The sequence below is a fragment of the Brachyhypopomus gauderio genome, unplaced genomic scaffold (genome assembly GCF_052324685.1).
Source record: "Brachyhypopomus gauderio isolate BG-103 unplaced genomic scaffold, BGAUD_0.2 sc51, whole genome shotgun sequence".
Taxonomy (NCBI): Eukaryota; Metazoa; Chordata; class Actinopteri; order Gymnotiformes; family Hypopomidae; genus Brachyhypopomus; species Brachyhypopomus gauderio.
This window is the reverse complement of record NW_027506876.1, coordinates 2,166,098-2,184,077: the sequence shown is the minus strand read 5'-3', so window position 1 is coordinate 2,184,077 and position 17,980 is coordinate 2,166,098. Positions and strand designations below refer to the sequence as shown.

Here is a 17,980-nt window from a genome sequence, read left to right as displayed (position 1 = left end):
GATAGATAGGCTACATGATTTAGTGGTTCCAAAAATTGTGCTATAAAGTACAACTGTGCTATAAAGTGGTTACAACTGTAACCAGGACAACAATTGTAACCAGGACAACAACTAACCTGGACAACAACTGTAACCTGGACAACAACTATCAATCTGGACTCTGGAGAATTTATATAGTTATTTTCATGCAGTTCATTTTTATTATTATATTTTAATTTCATACATTATTTTTTATCTTACAGAGGTGACCACACATTTGCCGACAGTTACCTAACAGTACTGCCTCCTGGCACGGAGTTTGTGGTGTTCAGTATCGATGGCTCTTTTGCTGCCAGTGTGTCCATAATGGGCAGTGACCCTAAAGTTCGTGCAGGTGCAGTAGATGTGGTGAGGTAAGGCAGCATACAATATATACAATATATACATATATATACAATATATACAATATATACATATATATGTATGGGCATATTGTGGTATCTCATTATTGTATAATATAACCCATGTTAAATGTATAATGTATAATAACCCATGTTAAAACTGAACAGCGGAACAGGGATCATCACTTCACCTCTCTCACAATGGCTGCTGTCCCGTTCTTGGCTGTAGGCACTGGCAGGACCTGGGTTATCTCATCATTTATGTGACGGGTCGACCTGATATGCAGAAGCAGCGTGTGGTGGCCTGGTTGTCCCAGCACAACTTCCCCCATGGCATCGTGTCCTTCTGCGATGGCCTCGTCCACGACCCCCTCAGACACAAGACCAACTTTCTCAAGTCACTCATCAGTGAGGTGTGCACGTTTGTGTTGTGACTACATTAGTCATCAGTGAGGTGTGCACGTTTGTGTTGTGACTACATTAGTCATCAGTGAGGTGTGCACGTTTGTGTTGTGACTACATTAGTCATCAGTGAGGTGTGCACGTTTGTGTTGTAACTACATTAGTCATCAGTGAGGTGTGCACGTTTGTGTTGTGACTACATTAGTCATCAGTGAGGTGTGCACGTTTGTGTTGTGACCAGTGATGTCAGTAACGCGTTACGCGTTACTCTAATCTGACCACTTTTTTCGGTAACGAGTAATATAACGCGCTACTATTTCCAGTCCAGTAATCAGATTAAAGTTACTTATCCACGTAACTGTGCGTTACTATTTTTATTTTCCCTAGTAAAAATATATAGTTTTGCTTTCTTCTTGGCTCAGTTCTACTTTTGCGTCTGACCGTAGCGCTCGACTCCGCACGCTGTGCGCGACCCTGTGAGAGCGCGAGCGCGTTTTACAAGTCATTTTTGCAGTGTTCTCCGTAACGATATGTGGTAGTATAAAGAAACACCCCTCAAAAACAGGGGAAGGAACATTTACCTGATGAATTTTAATGTTGCACTGTGTTCCATGTTTGAAAAGTGCTGGAATTTTGACTAATGTAGCCTACTTTAAAATGCTTGAAATTGTAATGGTATTTCGTTTCACAAGTAGCTGTCTGACTGAACAGTTCACTTGTATTACGTTTACAAATAAATGTACAAATAATACCGCGCAGCTACACAAACGTAATGTCAGGAGATACTGTAGCGACTACTACTGCTCACGGTGAATTCACTAACGGACACTTGGCCACTCAAGGAGTCTGGCCCTTTAAGTGACACTGGGGGGGAGGGGGGGCCTGCGCGCGCGCCAGGGTTGCGTTATCAATAAAGTTTCCCTCCTCGGGATTTTTGGATTAAACAGTTTCTGCCTCGGTTACCGAACCTGCTTCAATACATTGTTACTGTTAAAAATGCACTTCCAATAAAGTGAGTATTGGAAAAATTTATTTTGCTGCTGAATGTAACTACTAAAGTAACTTGTAATCTAACGTAGTTACTTTTAAAATCAAGTAATCAGTAACGTAACTAAGTTACTTTTAAAAGGAGTAATCAGTAATCGGATTACTTTTTCAAGGTAACTTAGCCATCACTGGTTGTGACTACATTAGTCATCAGTGAGGTGTGCACGTATGTGTTGTGACTACATTAGTCATCAGTGAGGTGTGCACGTTTGTGTTGTGACTACATTAGTCATCAGTGAGGTGTGCACGTTTGTGTTGTGACTACATTAGTCATCAGTAAGGTGTGCACGTTTGTGTTGTGACTACATTAGTCATCAGTGAGGTGTGCACGTTTGTGTTGTGACTACATTAGTCATCAGTGAGGTGTGCACGTTTGTGTTGTGACTACATTAGTCATCAGTGAGGTGTGCACGTTTGTGTTGTGACTACATTAGTCATCAGTGAGGTGTGCACGTTTGTGTTGTGACTACATTAGTCATCAGTGAGGTGTGCACGTTTGTGTTGTGACTACATTAGTCATCAGTGAGGTGTGCACGTTTGTGTTGTGACTACATTAGTCATGAGTGAGGTGTGCACGTTTGTGTTGTGACTACATTAGTCATGAGTGAGGTGTGCACGTTTGTGTTGTGACTACATTAGTCATGAGTGAGGTGTGCACGTTTGTGTTGTGACTACATTAGTCATGAGTGAGGTGTGCACGTTTGTGTTGTGACTACATTAGTCATCAGTGAGGTGTGCACGTTTGTGTTGTGACTACATTAGTCATCAGTGAGGTGTGCACGTTTCTGTTGTGACTACATTAGTCATCAGTGAGGTGTGCACGTTTCTGTTGTGACTACATTAGTCATCAGTGAGGTGTGCACGTTTGTGTTGTGACTACATTAGTCATCAGTGAGGTGTGCACGTTTGTGTTGTGACTACATTAGTCATCAGTGAGGTGTGCACGTTTGTGTTGTGACTACATTAGTCATGAGTGAGGTGTGCACGTTTGTGTTGTGACTACATTAGTCATGAGTGAGGTGTGCACGTTTGTGTTGTGACTACATTAGTCATGAGTGAGGTGTGCACGTTTGTGTTGTGACTACATTAGTCATCAGTGAGGTGTGCACGTTTGTGTTGTGACTACATTAGTCATCAGTGAGGTGTGCACGTTTCTGTTGTGACTACATTAGTCATCAGTGAGGTGTGCACGTTTGTGTTGTGACTACATTAGTCATGAGTGAGGTGTGCACGTTTGTGTTGTGACTACATTAGTCATGAGTGAGGTGTGCACGTTTGTGTTGTGACTACATTAGTCATCAGTGAGGTGTGCACGTTTGTGTTGTGACTACATTAGTCATGAGTGAGGTGTGCATGTTTGTGTTGTGACTACATTAGTCATGAGTGAGGTGTGCACGTTTGTGTTGTGACTACATTAGTCATCAGTGAGGTGTGCACGTTTGTGTTGTGACTACATTAGTCATGAGTGAGGTGTGCACGTTTGTGTTGTGACTACATTAGTCATCAGTGAGGTGTGCACGTTTGTGTTGTGACTACATTAGTCATCAGTGAGGTGTGCACGTTTGTGTTGTGACTACATTAGTCATCAGTGAGGTGTGCACGTTTGTGTTGTGACTACATTAGTCATCAGTGAGGTGTGCACGTTTCTGTTGTGACTACATTAGTCATCAGTGAGGTGTGCACGTTTCTGTTGTGACTACATTAGTCATCAGTGAGGTGTGCACGTTTGTGTTGTGACTACATTAGTCATCAGTGAGGTGTGCACGTTTGTGTTGTGACTACATTAGTCATCAGTGAGGTGTGCACGTTTGTGTTGTGACTACATTAGTCATCAGTGAGGTGTGCACGTTTCTGTTGTGACTACATTAGTCATCAGTGAGGTGTGCACGTTTCTGTTGTGACTACATTAGTCATCAGTGAGGTGTGCACGTTTGTGTTGTGACTACATTAGTCATCAGTGAGGTGTGCACGTTTGTGTTGTGACTACATTAGTCATCAGTGAGGTGTGCACGTTTGTGTTGTGACTACATTAGTCATCAGTGAGGTGTGCACGTTTGTGTTGTGACTACATTAGTCATGAGTGAGGTGTGCACGTTTGTGTTGTGACTACATTAGTCATCAGTGAGGTGTGCACGTTTGTGTTGTGACTACATTAGTCATCAGTGAGGTGTGCACGTTTGTGTTGTGACTACATTAGTCATCAGTGAGGTGTGCACGTTTGTGTTGTGACTACATTAGTCATCAGTGAGGTGTGCACGTTTGTGTTGTGACTACATTAGTCATGAGTGAGGTGTGCACGTTTGTGTTGTGACTACATTAGTCATGAGTGAGGTGTGCACGTTTGTGTTGTGACTACATTAGTCATCAGTGAGGTGTGCACGTTTGTGTTGTGACTACATTAGTCATCAGTGAGGTGTGCACGTTTCTGTTGTGACTACATTAGTCATCAGTGAGGTGTGCACGTTTGTGTTGTGACTACATTAGTCATGAGTGAGGTGTGCACGTTTGTGTTGTGACTACATTAGTCATGAGTGAGGTGTGCACGTTTGTGTTGTGACTACATTAGTCATCAGTGAGGTGTGCACGTTTGTGTTGTGACTACATTAGTCATGAGTGAGGTGTGCATGTTTGTGTTGTGACTACATTAGTCATGAGTGAGGTGTGCACGTTTGTGTTGTGACTACATTAGTCATCAGTGAGGTGTGCACGTTTGTGTTGTGACTACATTAGTCATGAGTGAGGTGTGCACGTTTGTGTTGTGACTACATTAGTCATCAGTGAGGTGTGCACGTTTGTGTTGTGACTACATTAGTCATCAGTGAGGTGTGCACGTTTGTGTTGTGACTACATTAGTCATCAGTGAGGTGTGCACGTTTGTGTTGTGACTACATTAGTCATCAGTGAGGTGTGCACGTTTCTGTTGTGACTACATTAGTCATCAGTGAGGTGTGCACGTTTCTGTTGTGACTACATTAGTCATCAGTGAGGTGTGCACGTTTGTGTTGTGACTACATTAGTCATCAGTGAGGTGTGCACGTTTGTGTTGTGACTACATTAGTCATCAGTGAGGTGTGCACGTTTGTGTTGTGACTACATTAGTCATCAGTGAGGTGTGCACGTTTCTGTTGTGACTACATTAGTCATCAGTGAGGTGTGCACGTTTCTGTTGTGACTACATTAGTCATCAGTGAGGTGTGCACGTTTGTGTTGTGACTACATTAGTCATCAGTGAGGTGTGCACGTTTGTGTTGTGACTACATTAGTCATCAGTGAGGTGTGCACGTTTGTGTTGTGACTACATTAGTCATCAGTGAGGTGTGCACGTTTGTGTTGTGACTACATTAGTCATGAGTGAGGTGTGCACGTTTGTGTTGTGACTACATTAGTCATCAGTGAGGTGTGCACGTTTGTGTTGTGACTACATTAGTCATCAGTGAGGTGTGCACGTTTGTGTTGTGACTACATTAGTCATCAGTGAGGTGTGCACGTTTGTGTTGTGACTACATTAGTCATCAGTGAGGTGTGCACGTTTGTGTTGTGACTACATTAGTCATGAGTGAGGTGTGCACGTTTGTGTTGTGACTACATTAGTCATGAGTGAGGTGTGCACGTTTGTGTTGTGACTACATTAGTCATCAGTGAGGTGTGCACGTTTGTGTTGTGACTACACAACTTGAATTCATTGTTGTTCAGGAGAATGAGGCCATTTTAACTGAGATCTCATTTTGAAGTTCCAGTATCACCTTATTTGTGTGTGTGTGTGTGTGTGTGTGTGTGTGTGTGTGTGTGTATACAGGTTCAAATGAAAGCTTGTACAGGTTATGGCTCAACCAAAGACATCTCTGTGTACACATCAATTGGTCTGGCTCCGTCTCAGATCTACATTGTTGGTCGACCCTCCAAGAAGATGCAGCACCAGTGCCAGGTACACCTCCCACACACACACACACACACACACACACACACACACACACACACACACACACACACACACACACACACACACACACACACACACACACGCACAGCTTTACAGATGCAGCAGTGAGTGATGGCTACATTTATGTGTATGTAAACAGTACGTAGGCCTGTCACGATAACAAAATTTTCAGAACGATATATTGTCCCAGAAATTATCACGATAAACGATAATATTATATTTATACTTGACGCGTCGCATGCGGCGCGAAGGTCCGCGCGGCGAAAATGACGTAATCGCAGTGGCTCCGCCCGTGCGCGAGGGTCTCGGGCGCTGTCAATTCGCGAGGTCGTGCACCTCTCAAATTTTGTAACTTCGCGCGTGCCGCGCTTCAGCGCAATGAACAAAGTCATGTTTGCAGGGTTCATGCACCTTTACAAGGTGGAATTAAAGCACTTGTACGTCACTTTAAAGGTACATTTCTATATTTCCCAGCACTTAATAAAGTTAAATATTTATACATATACTCGAAATGATTCGAAATAATTTGCTTTTAATCACATTATTTAATGGTGGTTTATTTTCAAAACGCCCAATCTTAACGTCTTCACGTTCTCTCATGTTTCGCCCTGGAATTACAAGAGGCTCGTATTTGTTAACATAATACAAGAGAACTGTTCAGTCAGACAGATATTTGCTGTGAAACGAACAAATTCCAGCACTTTTCAAACCTGAAACACAAAAGCAACATTAAAGTTTGTCAGGTTAATGTTCATTCCCCTGTTTTTGAGGGGTGTTTCTTATACTACCACATATCGTTTCGAACAACACTGCAAAGAAAAGCAAGTATAAATGCTTCCACCGTTCGCGGAGGTAGGCAGAGTCGCGCGCTACGGTCACTATAATAAACAACCATTAAATAATGTGATAAAAAGCCAATTATTTCGAATCATTTCGTCCTATTAGCCTCGAATACGTTCGCGAACACATCTCCACGTGTGTGTGTGTGGAGGCACTGTTATTGACGCATGCGCTCTCCGTGTACTGCACTCATTTCCTAACCTGTAGATGTCGATCTCTGATCACAGATTCGTCTTCCCTTAAGGGGGGAGGGGGCAGCGAGAGAGCAGCACTGCATGCTTTTCTGAAATGTAACGTAGTTGCGGTTTGTTCTCATGTAAACAAATGTGCGCGGAAACCCAATGGCCAATTATCGACATCAGCAAAAATGATCGCGGTAAAAAAAATTATCGTACGATAAGTCGATAATGTAATTATCGGACAGGCCTAACAGTACGTCTTAACAGAAAGAAAACACATTCTCTCTCTCCAGTTCCTGACGGACGGCTACGCAGCCCACCTCTCCCAGCTGGAGTACTCGCAGCGCTCGCGTCCCGCCAAGGCCGGCAGCACTCGCATGGTCCTGCGCAAGGCCAGCTTTGGCTTAGGCGCCAACACCGACTTCCTCCGCAAACGCAACCACGTCCTGCGCAGTATGTCCTCCCAGCCATCGACGAGTTCGCCAACAGGGGGCGCTGGCGGCCATGTGAAACCGGAACGCACGCAGAGCCAGTCGGACAGCGAGCGGCCTCAGGTGGAGCGGGTGGAGCGCGCACAGGCCCAGCGCAGCATGAGCTTGGCAGCAGGTTGCTGGGGACGCAGCAGCTCCACCCGCCTGGAGTCCCGCCCTCTCCACCCAAAAAGTTAGAGGTGAGTCAACAAAAGGGAGGGAGAGGTGTGGGGAAGACAGAAGATGAGACAACAAAAACGTGACAGTGGACCTGGTGAAGAGATTCGCCATTTTGGAGTCGTGAAGGTCAATAGGCTTGAAATCGGTTCCTTGCAACAGTGAACAAAATGAGATTGTTAAGTTCAAAAGACTTGGCCAGTGGACGTATGGTGCTACAAATATCTACCATAATAAAATCCACAATGAACATGGACATGAGGGTTTGTGCAGACCGCTAGACTAATGGGTTTCATTTCAGATGAGGGTGATGAGAGAACATGATAATATTTCTTGGTTTGGAGTGTTTCATATTCACAGTGCACTGTAAAAACATTATTTTGTATTATGGTGAGATTCAGTCCTGAAGGAGATCACACATCGCACATAAAACCTCAAACCTCAACAAAATGGATTTATATGGTTTTGTTCTTTTCCCTAGATAACAATAACAAGACTGTCACCATTGATAAAGGCTGTTGTGATTTTCACCAGGACTTGTTCTCTTGGTGTGTGGTGGTTTCTGTGAACGTTTTATCATGTAAGATTGATACTTGTGCCTATTTGTGTGTATGAGAGAAACAGGAGAAATTAAGACAGAACACGAGGATTTGTGGAACAATTTTTATTTTAGATTTTTTGTTGGCTATTTTTCCATTCCTTTAAAAAACAGTTTTACCATGTAAAGCTGATGTTTGCTGTTGGTTGCATCAGACCACTGTAGAAGAATGACAATTTGAGTGAATATTCACAACAGGCCTCAAGCACTGGCTGAATTGCCAAAAATGGGCGTGTTGTACAATATTTAGATTGTTTTAAAAAGAATTTGCCTGTTTTTTGCTTCTTTGTTCGAAAGAGTACTCTGTTTCTGCTGCAATATGTAGTATGTTGATTCCCAATATATATTTATATGCAATTATTAGTAGAAAAGCAACAGATCTTTCAGCTAGTAGAATATTTTTTTGATGTCGCTTTGTTCTTTCATGCAGTTGAAGTGCACTAGTGTCAACAAGCATGGACAAACGATCTTCTCAGTTGTCATGAGCTGTTTTAGAACCTTTCCTTGGCTGTACATGAATCATTGGGTGTGCTTTGATGGTTCACTGCATATGGTGATACGTTTTTAGAGCATCAGTTTGTAAGTTCATAAAGAAAACCCTTAACATTATGTAAATAATGTAAAAAATGTAAATCTAATTCCATGTTGAATTTGAAGTGTGTTTATGTGATTTTTAAAGGGTTGATCATTTGAAATTTATGATACTGAAATAATGTAAATGTGAATTCTGAAATAATATTGCTGTTGCGTTCACGTGATGGTCTAAGGACAGCGTAAGGGTGGTTTATACTCGTTCACGTGTTGGTCTAAGGACAGCGTAAGGGTGGTTTATACTCGTTCACGTGTTGGTCTACAGAACAGCATAAGGGTGGTTTATACTTGTTCACGTGTTGGTCTACAGGACAGCGTAAGGGTGGTTTATATTCATTCACGTGTTGGTCTACAGGACAGCATAAGGGTGATTTATACTCGTTCACATGTTGGTCTACAGGACAGCGTAAGGGTGGTTTATATTCGTTCACGTGTTGGTCTCAAAGACGTAAGGCTGGTTTATACTTCAGTAAGTGCCAGAAGTGCCAAAAACTGCACTGCTGCACAGACAGCAGCTTAGATTGAATCCTGTTTGTAGACCTGTTATCACACCAATTACTCTTCAGTAATAATAAACAACAAAACCAGTTTCTCTTACCACTGTAGCAAAGTGGCTGAGAAGTCCTAATGGTGGACTGCTTTAAGTATTTCGCTTAATTAAGGTAGGTATGAAGATTTTTGCTCAGATCTAAAACAAAAGCTCAGGCATTAAATGAACTATTTCTAATTCAGTTACAAGTAAAGCAGAGTTAAATGTTTCCTTTAGTCTGTTCTAGAAAAACAATGTAAGGGTTAAATTAAAAATGTATTTAAAATTAAGTTCCCTATGGCCTTTTATGGTCATTTAAATATATAATGTATTGAGACTCTTTTGATCCCTATTCTGTATGAGATCAGGTATAACTTCATTGCAGTCTTAAACCAAAGTGCCTCTTTCCCGCAATCCCATCACAGTTAAGATTATTACACAGTGGGCACAATCACAAATTGTTGATTTGTTTCAAAATGGCTTTGGAAATTTTGTTTTTAAAACATATAATGTGAGGATTGTAAAATGATTTGTAATGAAGAGGCTGACATTTTTGACAATTATAATAGACATTCTTGGTCCCTGTTATCTGCTTTTAATGTTATATTTTATTGGCACATATCAAAAATGCAAAAGGGCATGATTCTGATCTGTACAGGATAGTGCGTTTGTAAATAAATTAAGTCAATTGCCACTAACTGGATTTGTGTTTTATTTGGAACTGCTGCTACTGCCTCAAAATATTATCTGGACCTTGTGAGCAGATTTACAAAGAAAAACACTGTAAACACAGTTTTATTTGTACAGTGTAAAGGAGTGAATTACAATTTAGTATACCACAAAAAAGGTCTTACATTTTTATACAATTCCTAAGGCATTGTATACTATCGCAGAGCGAAGGAAAGCAGGTATGTCAGTCCAAGTTGATCAAATACAAACGTGCATGAAATGGGGTTTACAACCCCCGTCACATTCACTCAGATCACACTGCCTCCATTACTTCAGACAGCCAAATTCAGAGACCAACCTGAGGACCATGAGAGTCCTGCATAGGGTCATGTTGCTAACAGCATAGCTAGTCTCACATTGCTCTGATCAGAAGTAATAACCCTTCCGATCACAACAGTGATCCATCACACTGCTTTATGTTTAATCACACAAGAGAAAAACAAGTTAGCTTAAGGGCAACATAACCACACGATAACAGCAGGGCCATTGGTTTATGTTAAAAGATTTAATCCATTTACTGTCACGATAGTGATTAAGATTTGTATGCTGTCCCTCAACTAATAGCAAATAATATCATATTTCAGACAATTTCTGAAGTACTAAAGTATCACTAATTAAGGACGATTATGGTTGTTGTTGTGGTGATGATGATGGAGCGTTGAGATTCCTCAGGCTTCAGGCTCTTAACCATTTGGGTGTGGTCTCTGAATGGTCAGTAGGTGTGTACGGTGGCGGCTCCGTTACCTGTTGGTCCTCAGTCTCTTCTGGAATGCACGTCCATCTCCTTTTGTTGCTTGCTGTGTGGTTCAGAGGATATAAAATATCAGCAGAACATACAACCAAGTTTACAGTTTTTCTCAGTCGATTTGGTTCATTTCTCAGATCAGAATTGAAATTCTCAAAACTGTTCATTCAATCTCCACATCTACATTTACGGCATTTAGCAGACGCTCTTATCCAGAGAGACTTACATCTCCTTGTCACTTGTGCACATCATAATTGCATTGTCTCATTGTGCTCGATAAATTCATCACCAGCAACACAGTTTATTGACGCCCTCCCTGATTTAACTGCTTTAGCCCACTCACCATCCGATCCAGGAGAGTTAGATAGTCTAACCGACTGCTTAGAGAATACCTGCAGATAAGCTCTAGATATAGTAGCTCCACTCAAATATAAAAAGACTAGATCTAAAAAGCTCGCCCCGTGGTACACTGACCAAACTAGAAACTTAAAACAAATAGCACGTAAATTAGAGCGGAAATGGTGATCATCTAAGTTGGAAGTATTTTACTGTGCCTGGAAAGATAGCATTACTGAATATAAACGGGCACTCACTAAAGCACGCTCAGCATACCTAGCCTCACTGATAGAGAAAAATAAAAACAATCCTAGATTTCTTTTTAATACTATTTCTAAACTTACAAAAAATCAAGCAGGCGTAGAACCTCAGATTCCAGTAAACCTCACTAGTAATGTATTTATAGATTTCTTTGATAATAAAATAGAGAATATTAGACAAAATATAAAACCTTTTATTAGCAATAAAACTGGTATGTCATCTGGTTTGGTTGATATTGATTTAAATTACATACTGGGAGAAAAACGTGATGCTTTTCATCCACTCCCACAATCAGAAAATAATTTCTTCCTTAAATTGTACTACCTGCACACTAGACTTAGTTCCCTCAAAGTTATTAAAAGAGGTATTACCAGCTGTAACTGAACCTCTTCTAACTATAGTTAACTCTTCCATTACAATAGGTCACATGCCCAAATCATGTAAATTAGCAGTTATTAAACCTCTGATCAAGAAACCAAATCTTGATCCGACTGTCCTATCTAATTATAGACCCATTTCAAACACATCATTTATATCTAAGATCATAGAAAAAGCTTTGCCCAGCAATTATGCCTATATCTGCATAGGAATCACATATTTGAAAAGTTCCAATCTGGTTTTAGGCCCCATCACAGTACTGAAACAGCATTAGTCAAAGTAACAAATGATCTCCTACTTGCTTCAGATCAAGGCTATGTATCACTGTTAGTGCTTCTTGATCTTAGTGCAGCTTTCGACACAATTGATCATAGGATCTTGCTAAAGCGGTTAGAACGCTGGGTTGGAATCTCAGGCACAGCCCTTTTATGGTTTTATTCTTAATTAACAAATCGCTATCAGTTTGTAGAGCTCAATAATATTCCATCCAAATGTACAAAAGTCAAAAATGGGGTCCCGCAAGGCTCCATATTAGGACCATTAGGACTATTATTTACATTATATATGCTGCCATTGGACACAGTTATAAACAAACATGGTGTCAATTTTCACTGCGATGCAGATGACACTCAACAGATTTACATATCAGCCAAACCTGATGACAAACTCGGTTTAAGAAAAATTGAGACCTGTGTAAAAGATATTAAATGCTGGATGTCTCTAAACTTCCTCCAACTTAATGAGGGCAAAACAGAAGTTCTCCTCCTGGGCACTAAGGCCTCAAAACAGAAAATTCCAGATCTAATGCTTAATCTCGCAGACTACCCCATTACACCTGGCACAGTAGCCAAAAACCTAGGCGTCATACTCGACTCTGACCTATCATTTAATAAATACATAGATAATACTACTAGGATAGCTTTTCTACATCTCCGCAACATTGCTAAGTTAAAAAATGCATTATCACAGGATGATGCAGAAAAATTGGTGCACGCCTTTGTTAGCTCCAGATTAGACTACTGTAACTCACTACTGTCAGGATGTTCAAATAGCAATTTAAATAAACTTCAAATAGTTCAAAATGCCGCAGCCAGAGTTCTGACCAGAACTAGAAAATTTCAGCATATCAGTCCAGTCCTATCAGCCCTGCATTGGCTCCCAGTTAAATTCCGTATTGATTTTTAAATTCTTTTATTAACTTATAAAGCATTGCACGGGCTTGCTCCCGAGTACCTTCAGGAACTTATTTCCTATTATTATATGAGCCCCCACGTCCACTAAGATCACAGGGTACTGGTCTTTTATTAGTTCAAAAAATTAATAAGGTAACAGCGGGGGGAAGAGCCTTTTCTTGTAAGGCCCCCCAGCTTTGGAACAATCTTCCAAAATGTGTCCGGGACTCTGACACAGTCACAATTTTTAAGTCTAGGTTGAAAACCCACTTATTTAGTTTAGCATTTGATAATTAATATCCCCCCTTAGATAAAGTACAGATCCAGGGGTTCACAGACGAAGGGTTTTATGGTAAACTGGGGCGCTGGTGCTGTCGTCCTGTCACTGCTCGTGGTCACTCAAGTTTGTTGACAGTGCAGTGGACGGATGCCATTGTCTCAGAATACCCCCAATGCCCCAAGCCTAAATTATTACAGCCTAGCTAAAAAGGCAGAACCAGAAGGTAACTTTTGGTTCTGCCTTTTTAGCTAGGCTGTAATAATTTAACTTAGTGCCGGAGTTGCTGCCACACTCCAGAAATGTTTATAATTTCACCTGTCCTGTATATGTCCTCATACAGAGCTAATTTTCCCTGTTTTATTTTTTCCACATGGCTGCCCGCCTGCTTGAGGAATAATGAGATGAGGAGAGACAAGCGATCCATCCTGGGCCGGCCACCTCCTGCCTAACCGGATGCCTACACCATGATGGACATTATTACATCTTTTTCCTTTTCTTTCTCTTCTTTCTTTCTCTTCTCTTTCTCTTCTTGGTTCCTCTCAAGGTTTCTTCCTCATGCAAAAAAACTAGGGAGTTTTTCCTTGCCACTGTCGCCTTTGGCTTGCTCACTGGGGGCTAGGACTCGGCACTTGTAAAGCTGCTTTGTGACAACAACTGTTGTAAATAGCGCTATATAAATAAAATTATAGACGTAAACACTGCAGTATCACAAAGTCTTACATGTACAGGGTGAATGGCCAAGAAGAGGAGTAAGACTGTGTGGTATAGAGGGGTAAGACTGTGTGGTGTAGAGGGGTAAGACTGTGTGGTGTAGAGGGGTAAGACTGTGTGGTGTAGAGGGGTAATATTGTGGTGTAAGGCTAAGGGGACAAAACAGTGAAATAAGGGCAACAATTGTGGACCATGTTTTACATGTAAGTCATGGTCTCACAATGGCTGAAGATGGTTGCTGGGTGCAGCCGAATATTGGAAGAACAACTGTGTCTTCAATCGTTCAAACATTTCATAGAGAAAACGTGTGTAATGTGCTCTCTGCTGTAATGCTACACATTGACATAAATTCTGACATGTTACTGTATAAAATTTTTTTGTTTTGCATTTTTGCACTCTTATATCATATCAAGCTCATAAGGGGGCACAGGTTCCATTTTCACACAGCAAGAGGAGGCTGTATGTGCTTAAGTTGTTTTGAATGTGTAGAGTAAGTTTCTAATTTTGTAGTTTTTCCAGTCAGTTCAGTCTTGAATAATTTATTTGCTTATATTTTTGTAATTGTTTAGATGTCGATTGTCAAACTGTAAGTAGATAAAATAAAATTGGATTTTATTTGGATTATTTGTTTTAAGAATATTTAGGCCCTCTGAGAGGGCATAGAGGGCCCTGAGGGTTCCCCACTGGAATTGTTTTTGTCAAAAAATTGCAGTGCGAACAATACAGTCAAACAATATTGCTGTACAAATTTGATTCCAGTCCAATTTCTTGCCATCAGTCTCCCACATACAGTCATGTGTAACTTTGTGTTCCGTGTAGGTTTGTATGTGTGTAACATGTATTTGATATACCACAGAATGTGCAGCGTTCTTGAAATCAAAAACATAGCTAGTTTCCATCAGAATATACAGTCTGCACTGACTGTGACTTATAGTTGCACTGACAACATGACAGTATTCTGACTGCCTTGTTCATAGGCGATGGCCCACAGACTAGATATTCTGATGGCACTGATAAATTGACTGACCTAAATATTTGATTTTGGGGCAAAAACAAAGAATTTTGAGTGAAGTATCTGCTTTTGCAGGTATTTCATTGAGTTTTGCTGTTTGCACTAACTGTTTTGAGAAATGCACTAGTTGTGATGCCAATGTAAACTATGATGTGAGAAATGAACCAAATCGACTGGGAAAAACTAACATGAGTAGAAGTGACAATTATCGTGTCTAATGTGAAGTGTCTTAATTTTTGCCAATGTCACATTTTTAAGTAAGTAAACCATTAAACCTGGGCCCGCTCCCATCTGTCCCGCCCATTTTTCAGATAATCCAACTAATTCTAATACATGAAAGACAGCATAGTAAACACAAACCAATTTTTTTATATTTTAATTTACAGAAGTAAATTATACAGTTTAATGTCTGGCTGTGAAACTGAACCCAAGTGTCAACAGAATGTGCTTAACTGGTTGATGGCCCAAGAGGGTATTTATGCTTCCCACATAAGGCAGGTAGGTCTAGACAACACGTTTGCTCCAGTCCTTACTTGGATTACCTTTGTCTATTAATAGTATGATGATCTGAACCATTCAAATGTGTCAAATATACAAAAACATTGTTTTTTTCAGTGTGCATTCATATATAAATAAAAATTTACAATTCTAAAAGAAAGATAGGAAGCTATATACCTTATTGATTTCTTTGTGCCGATCCTTGCTGACAATCTCTTCTAGTATCTCCCCATCCCCTCGTACAAGCCTATGGGTAAACAAATACAGATGTGAGTTTAGTTTATTTGCTTGTTGTCTTTACAGTTTCTCTATTATCTAAGTCTGCTATAAGAAGGGTCTAAAGACCTGGTGCGACCCGTCTCAGGGTCGGTGACCCGACGGATGACACTCTGTCTGGCTTCGTACTCCTCTTTGGTCAGAGGTCTCTTGGTGGAGAAACTGGCTTTTTGCTCATCAGTCATCACTAATGTAAAAAATGGGAACCAATTTCAGTACAATATTGAAGACTTTTCAGATGTTTAAACAGAAAAACACTTTTAAGCACCTCCTGCCAGATCTGCAGACATACCATATTGTTCTCTATCATAACTGCTAAGGAAAACATGTGCTATATGTTTTTGTACATACCTGGACCATGCTCAGCACCGTCTTCGTTTTGCCAAGTCTGCAGGTAGGAATGGGAGTGTTCTACTGGAACAGACACTGGAGCAGGAATCAGGGGGGCTTCAAGCTCTGCTTTCTCGCCTTTAGTTGCATACTTCTTCATCTTCTTTAGTTTATTCTTCTTCTTTTTTTCCTTGGCTTTCTTTTTCTTCAGTTTTTTCTTTAACTTTTTGTTCCTTCTCTTCTTCTTTGTATCTTCCTCACTGGATGAACTGCCTGATGATGATGAACTGTCTGATGATGAGGAAGATGAAGAACTCCTTCTTTTTTCTTTTTTCTTCTCTGGTTTCTGGTCTGAGTACAAGCGCATTTTGGTTTGTAACTAAGGCCATAAATTCACCATCAAAATTATTGACAATTCTGTTGACATCAGGTTTAGGTTATAATCTAAAATATCAAACAAAACATGTCAAATTCTGACAATATGCAGACACTTTAAACCCAATGGTGACATTAATGCATTTGTATCAACATATGCAGTTAATGTAGATATAAGGCAGGTGTTTCTAACAAAGTAGCAGATGAGTGTAGTCAAATTATATACATTTGAGTACACATACACAACAGTTAACAGTGGGATCACAGTGTCACTTGCAGAGGATGTAAAGCAGCATAAAACTGACACTTGATCCATCTATTCACACCAAAAACAGCCTGCAACAATGTAAAGGAGTGTGAGATGGTGAACAGTCTAGAACAATTAACATGCGGTTTGTATATTTACAAAGTGGCCTAAAAGCTGCTCTTTCAGCTCTATTCATGGGAACATAAGCTTGAGCTGCATGGCTCATGAGTCACTTTAATGATCTAACAAAGTTCCTGAAGTTATAAACAAACAGCTTCAAGCTTGTGATGATCAACATAGGCAAGTAACACAAACAGAACAAACGACCCTGGAAATACCTGCACTACGGCTCTTAGAAACACGCTTCTTCTGAGGGCTCGGACTCCCACTGCTGGACCTGGAGGAGGAAGAGCTGGATTTCTTCCTCTTATCTTTTGGGGGTCTTCCTCGTCTGCTCACAGACCTCTCACGGGACCTGCTGCGAGACAGACTTCGTCCCATCTGACCTGTAATTTCAAAAACCAAGAAATATTGTTATGAAATATTGTGCATGTTTTAATAATTAATGTGTCGAAGCGTTAATTACATTGTTGACATAAATAAAGAGTAATAATCAGCATACTGTTACTGGCGACAGATTTAACATCTATAACCAGCTATATAGTCAATGTATTGATGATAATCAAGAGTTAAGACTTGTTTTAATTATATTGGCTACTCTGACTTTTACAACATTGTTATCTCAATCCGTAATTTGACAAAGTAATTTTGCAATCAACGCTATTACATAGGGATCAAAGATAATATACTATCATAACAATCGAAAGATAATTTTCCATAACATAAAGCAGACATGTATCCACATGTTTTCATGTGATATTCTCATTATTTAGCTCATGTAGCTACACTCGCCACTGGCTCCAGCTGGGCTCGCTATGCTAGTTAGCATGTTAGCATGTACCCAACGTACAAATGAGCAAGTATATTCATAACATGGGAAAGGGCTTTACAATTCATCACGTATGAATTCAGTAACTTACCGAGTTACCTGGTGGAGTTAAAACGAGCTCTTAATTCACAAACTGAAACGCCTACAAGTAGCAAAAAGCACTTTCGACTCAGCTAGAGCATATAAACCTGAACATCCATACTGCCACCTACCGTACAAACATGCAATAACAACGGAAATTCTCATTTTGAATTGAAATGAATTTACATTTAATTACATTACATACATTACATTTAATAATTAACAGGTCAATAATTTAGGTTAGAATACTTGGAGTTATAGTACAATTAATTATCCTATGTTTTAATGTAAATATAGTGATACGATCCCTATATCGTTATTATTTGGCTTTTCTTCAAAATAAAAGTACCGGACATTGCGAATCAAAGGTCCTCGCCACAGACAGACGTAATCCATTGCTGAAGCGCAAAAAGCAAAATTGCGTTGATGTTTGCTGTATATTAATTA

At 40.3% G+C, this 17,980-nt stretch overlaps 2 protein-coding genes across 13 annotated transcripts in view; one reads left to right on the top strand and one right to left on the bottom strand.

Moving 5' to 3' along the window:
• LOC143487899 (membrane-associated phosphatidylinositol transfer protein 2-like) overlaps positions 1–14,384 on the top strand; it is a 99,973-nt gene extending 85,589 nt beyond the window's left edge. For all 12 annotated transcript variants that reach the window (XM_076987182.1, XM_076987181.1, XM_076987184.1 and 9 more), the window contains 4 exons: positions 243–392; positions 610–793; positions 5,626–5,754; positions 7,082–14,384. In XM_076987182.1, the coding sequence (XP_076843297.1) occupies positions 243–392; positions 610–793; positions 5,626–5,754; positions 7,082–7,456 (838 nt within the window). In that variant the 3' untranslated portion in view covers positions 7,457–14,384. The remainder of the gene's footprint in view (positions 1–242; positions 393–609; positions 794–5,625; positions 5,755–7,081) is intronic.
• arl6ip4 (ADP-ribosylation factor-like 6 interacting protein 4) lies at positions 9,933–17,697 on the bottom strand. Its single transcript, XM_076987193.1, has 6 exons — positions 17,544–17,697; positions 16,842–17,009; positions 15,903–16,232; positions 15,621–15,738; positions 15,453–15,522; positions 9,933–10,679 (listed from the first exon to the last, which is right to left on the bottom strand). Exons 2-6 carry the CDS (start codon positions 17,002–17,004, stop codon positions 10,623–10,625), a joined length of 738 nt encoding a protein of 245 aa, XP_076843308.1. The 5' UTR covers positions 17,005–17,009; positions 17,544–17,697; the 3' UTR covers positions 9,933–10,622.
• Positions 17,698–17,980: the final 283 nt, after the last annotated feature.

Coding starts and splice junctions, on each gene's coding strand:
- arl6ip4 (XM_076987193.1), bottom strand. CDS start 17,004: ATGGGACGAAGTCTGTCTCGCAGCAGGTCCCGTGAGAGGTCTGTGAGC. Junction 16,233..16,841: donor TTCTAAGAGCCGTAGTGCAG/GTATTTCCAGGG, acceptor GCTTGTACTCAG/ACCAGAAACCAGAGAAGAAA. Junction 15,739..15,902: donor CGGTGCTGAGCATGGTCCAG/GTATGTACAAAA, acceptor TTTTTACATTAG/TGATGACTGATGAGCAAAAA.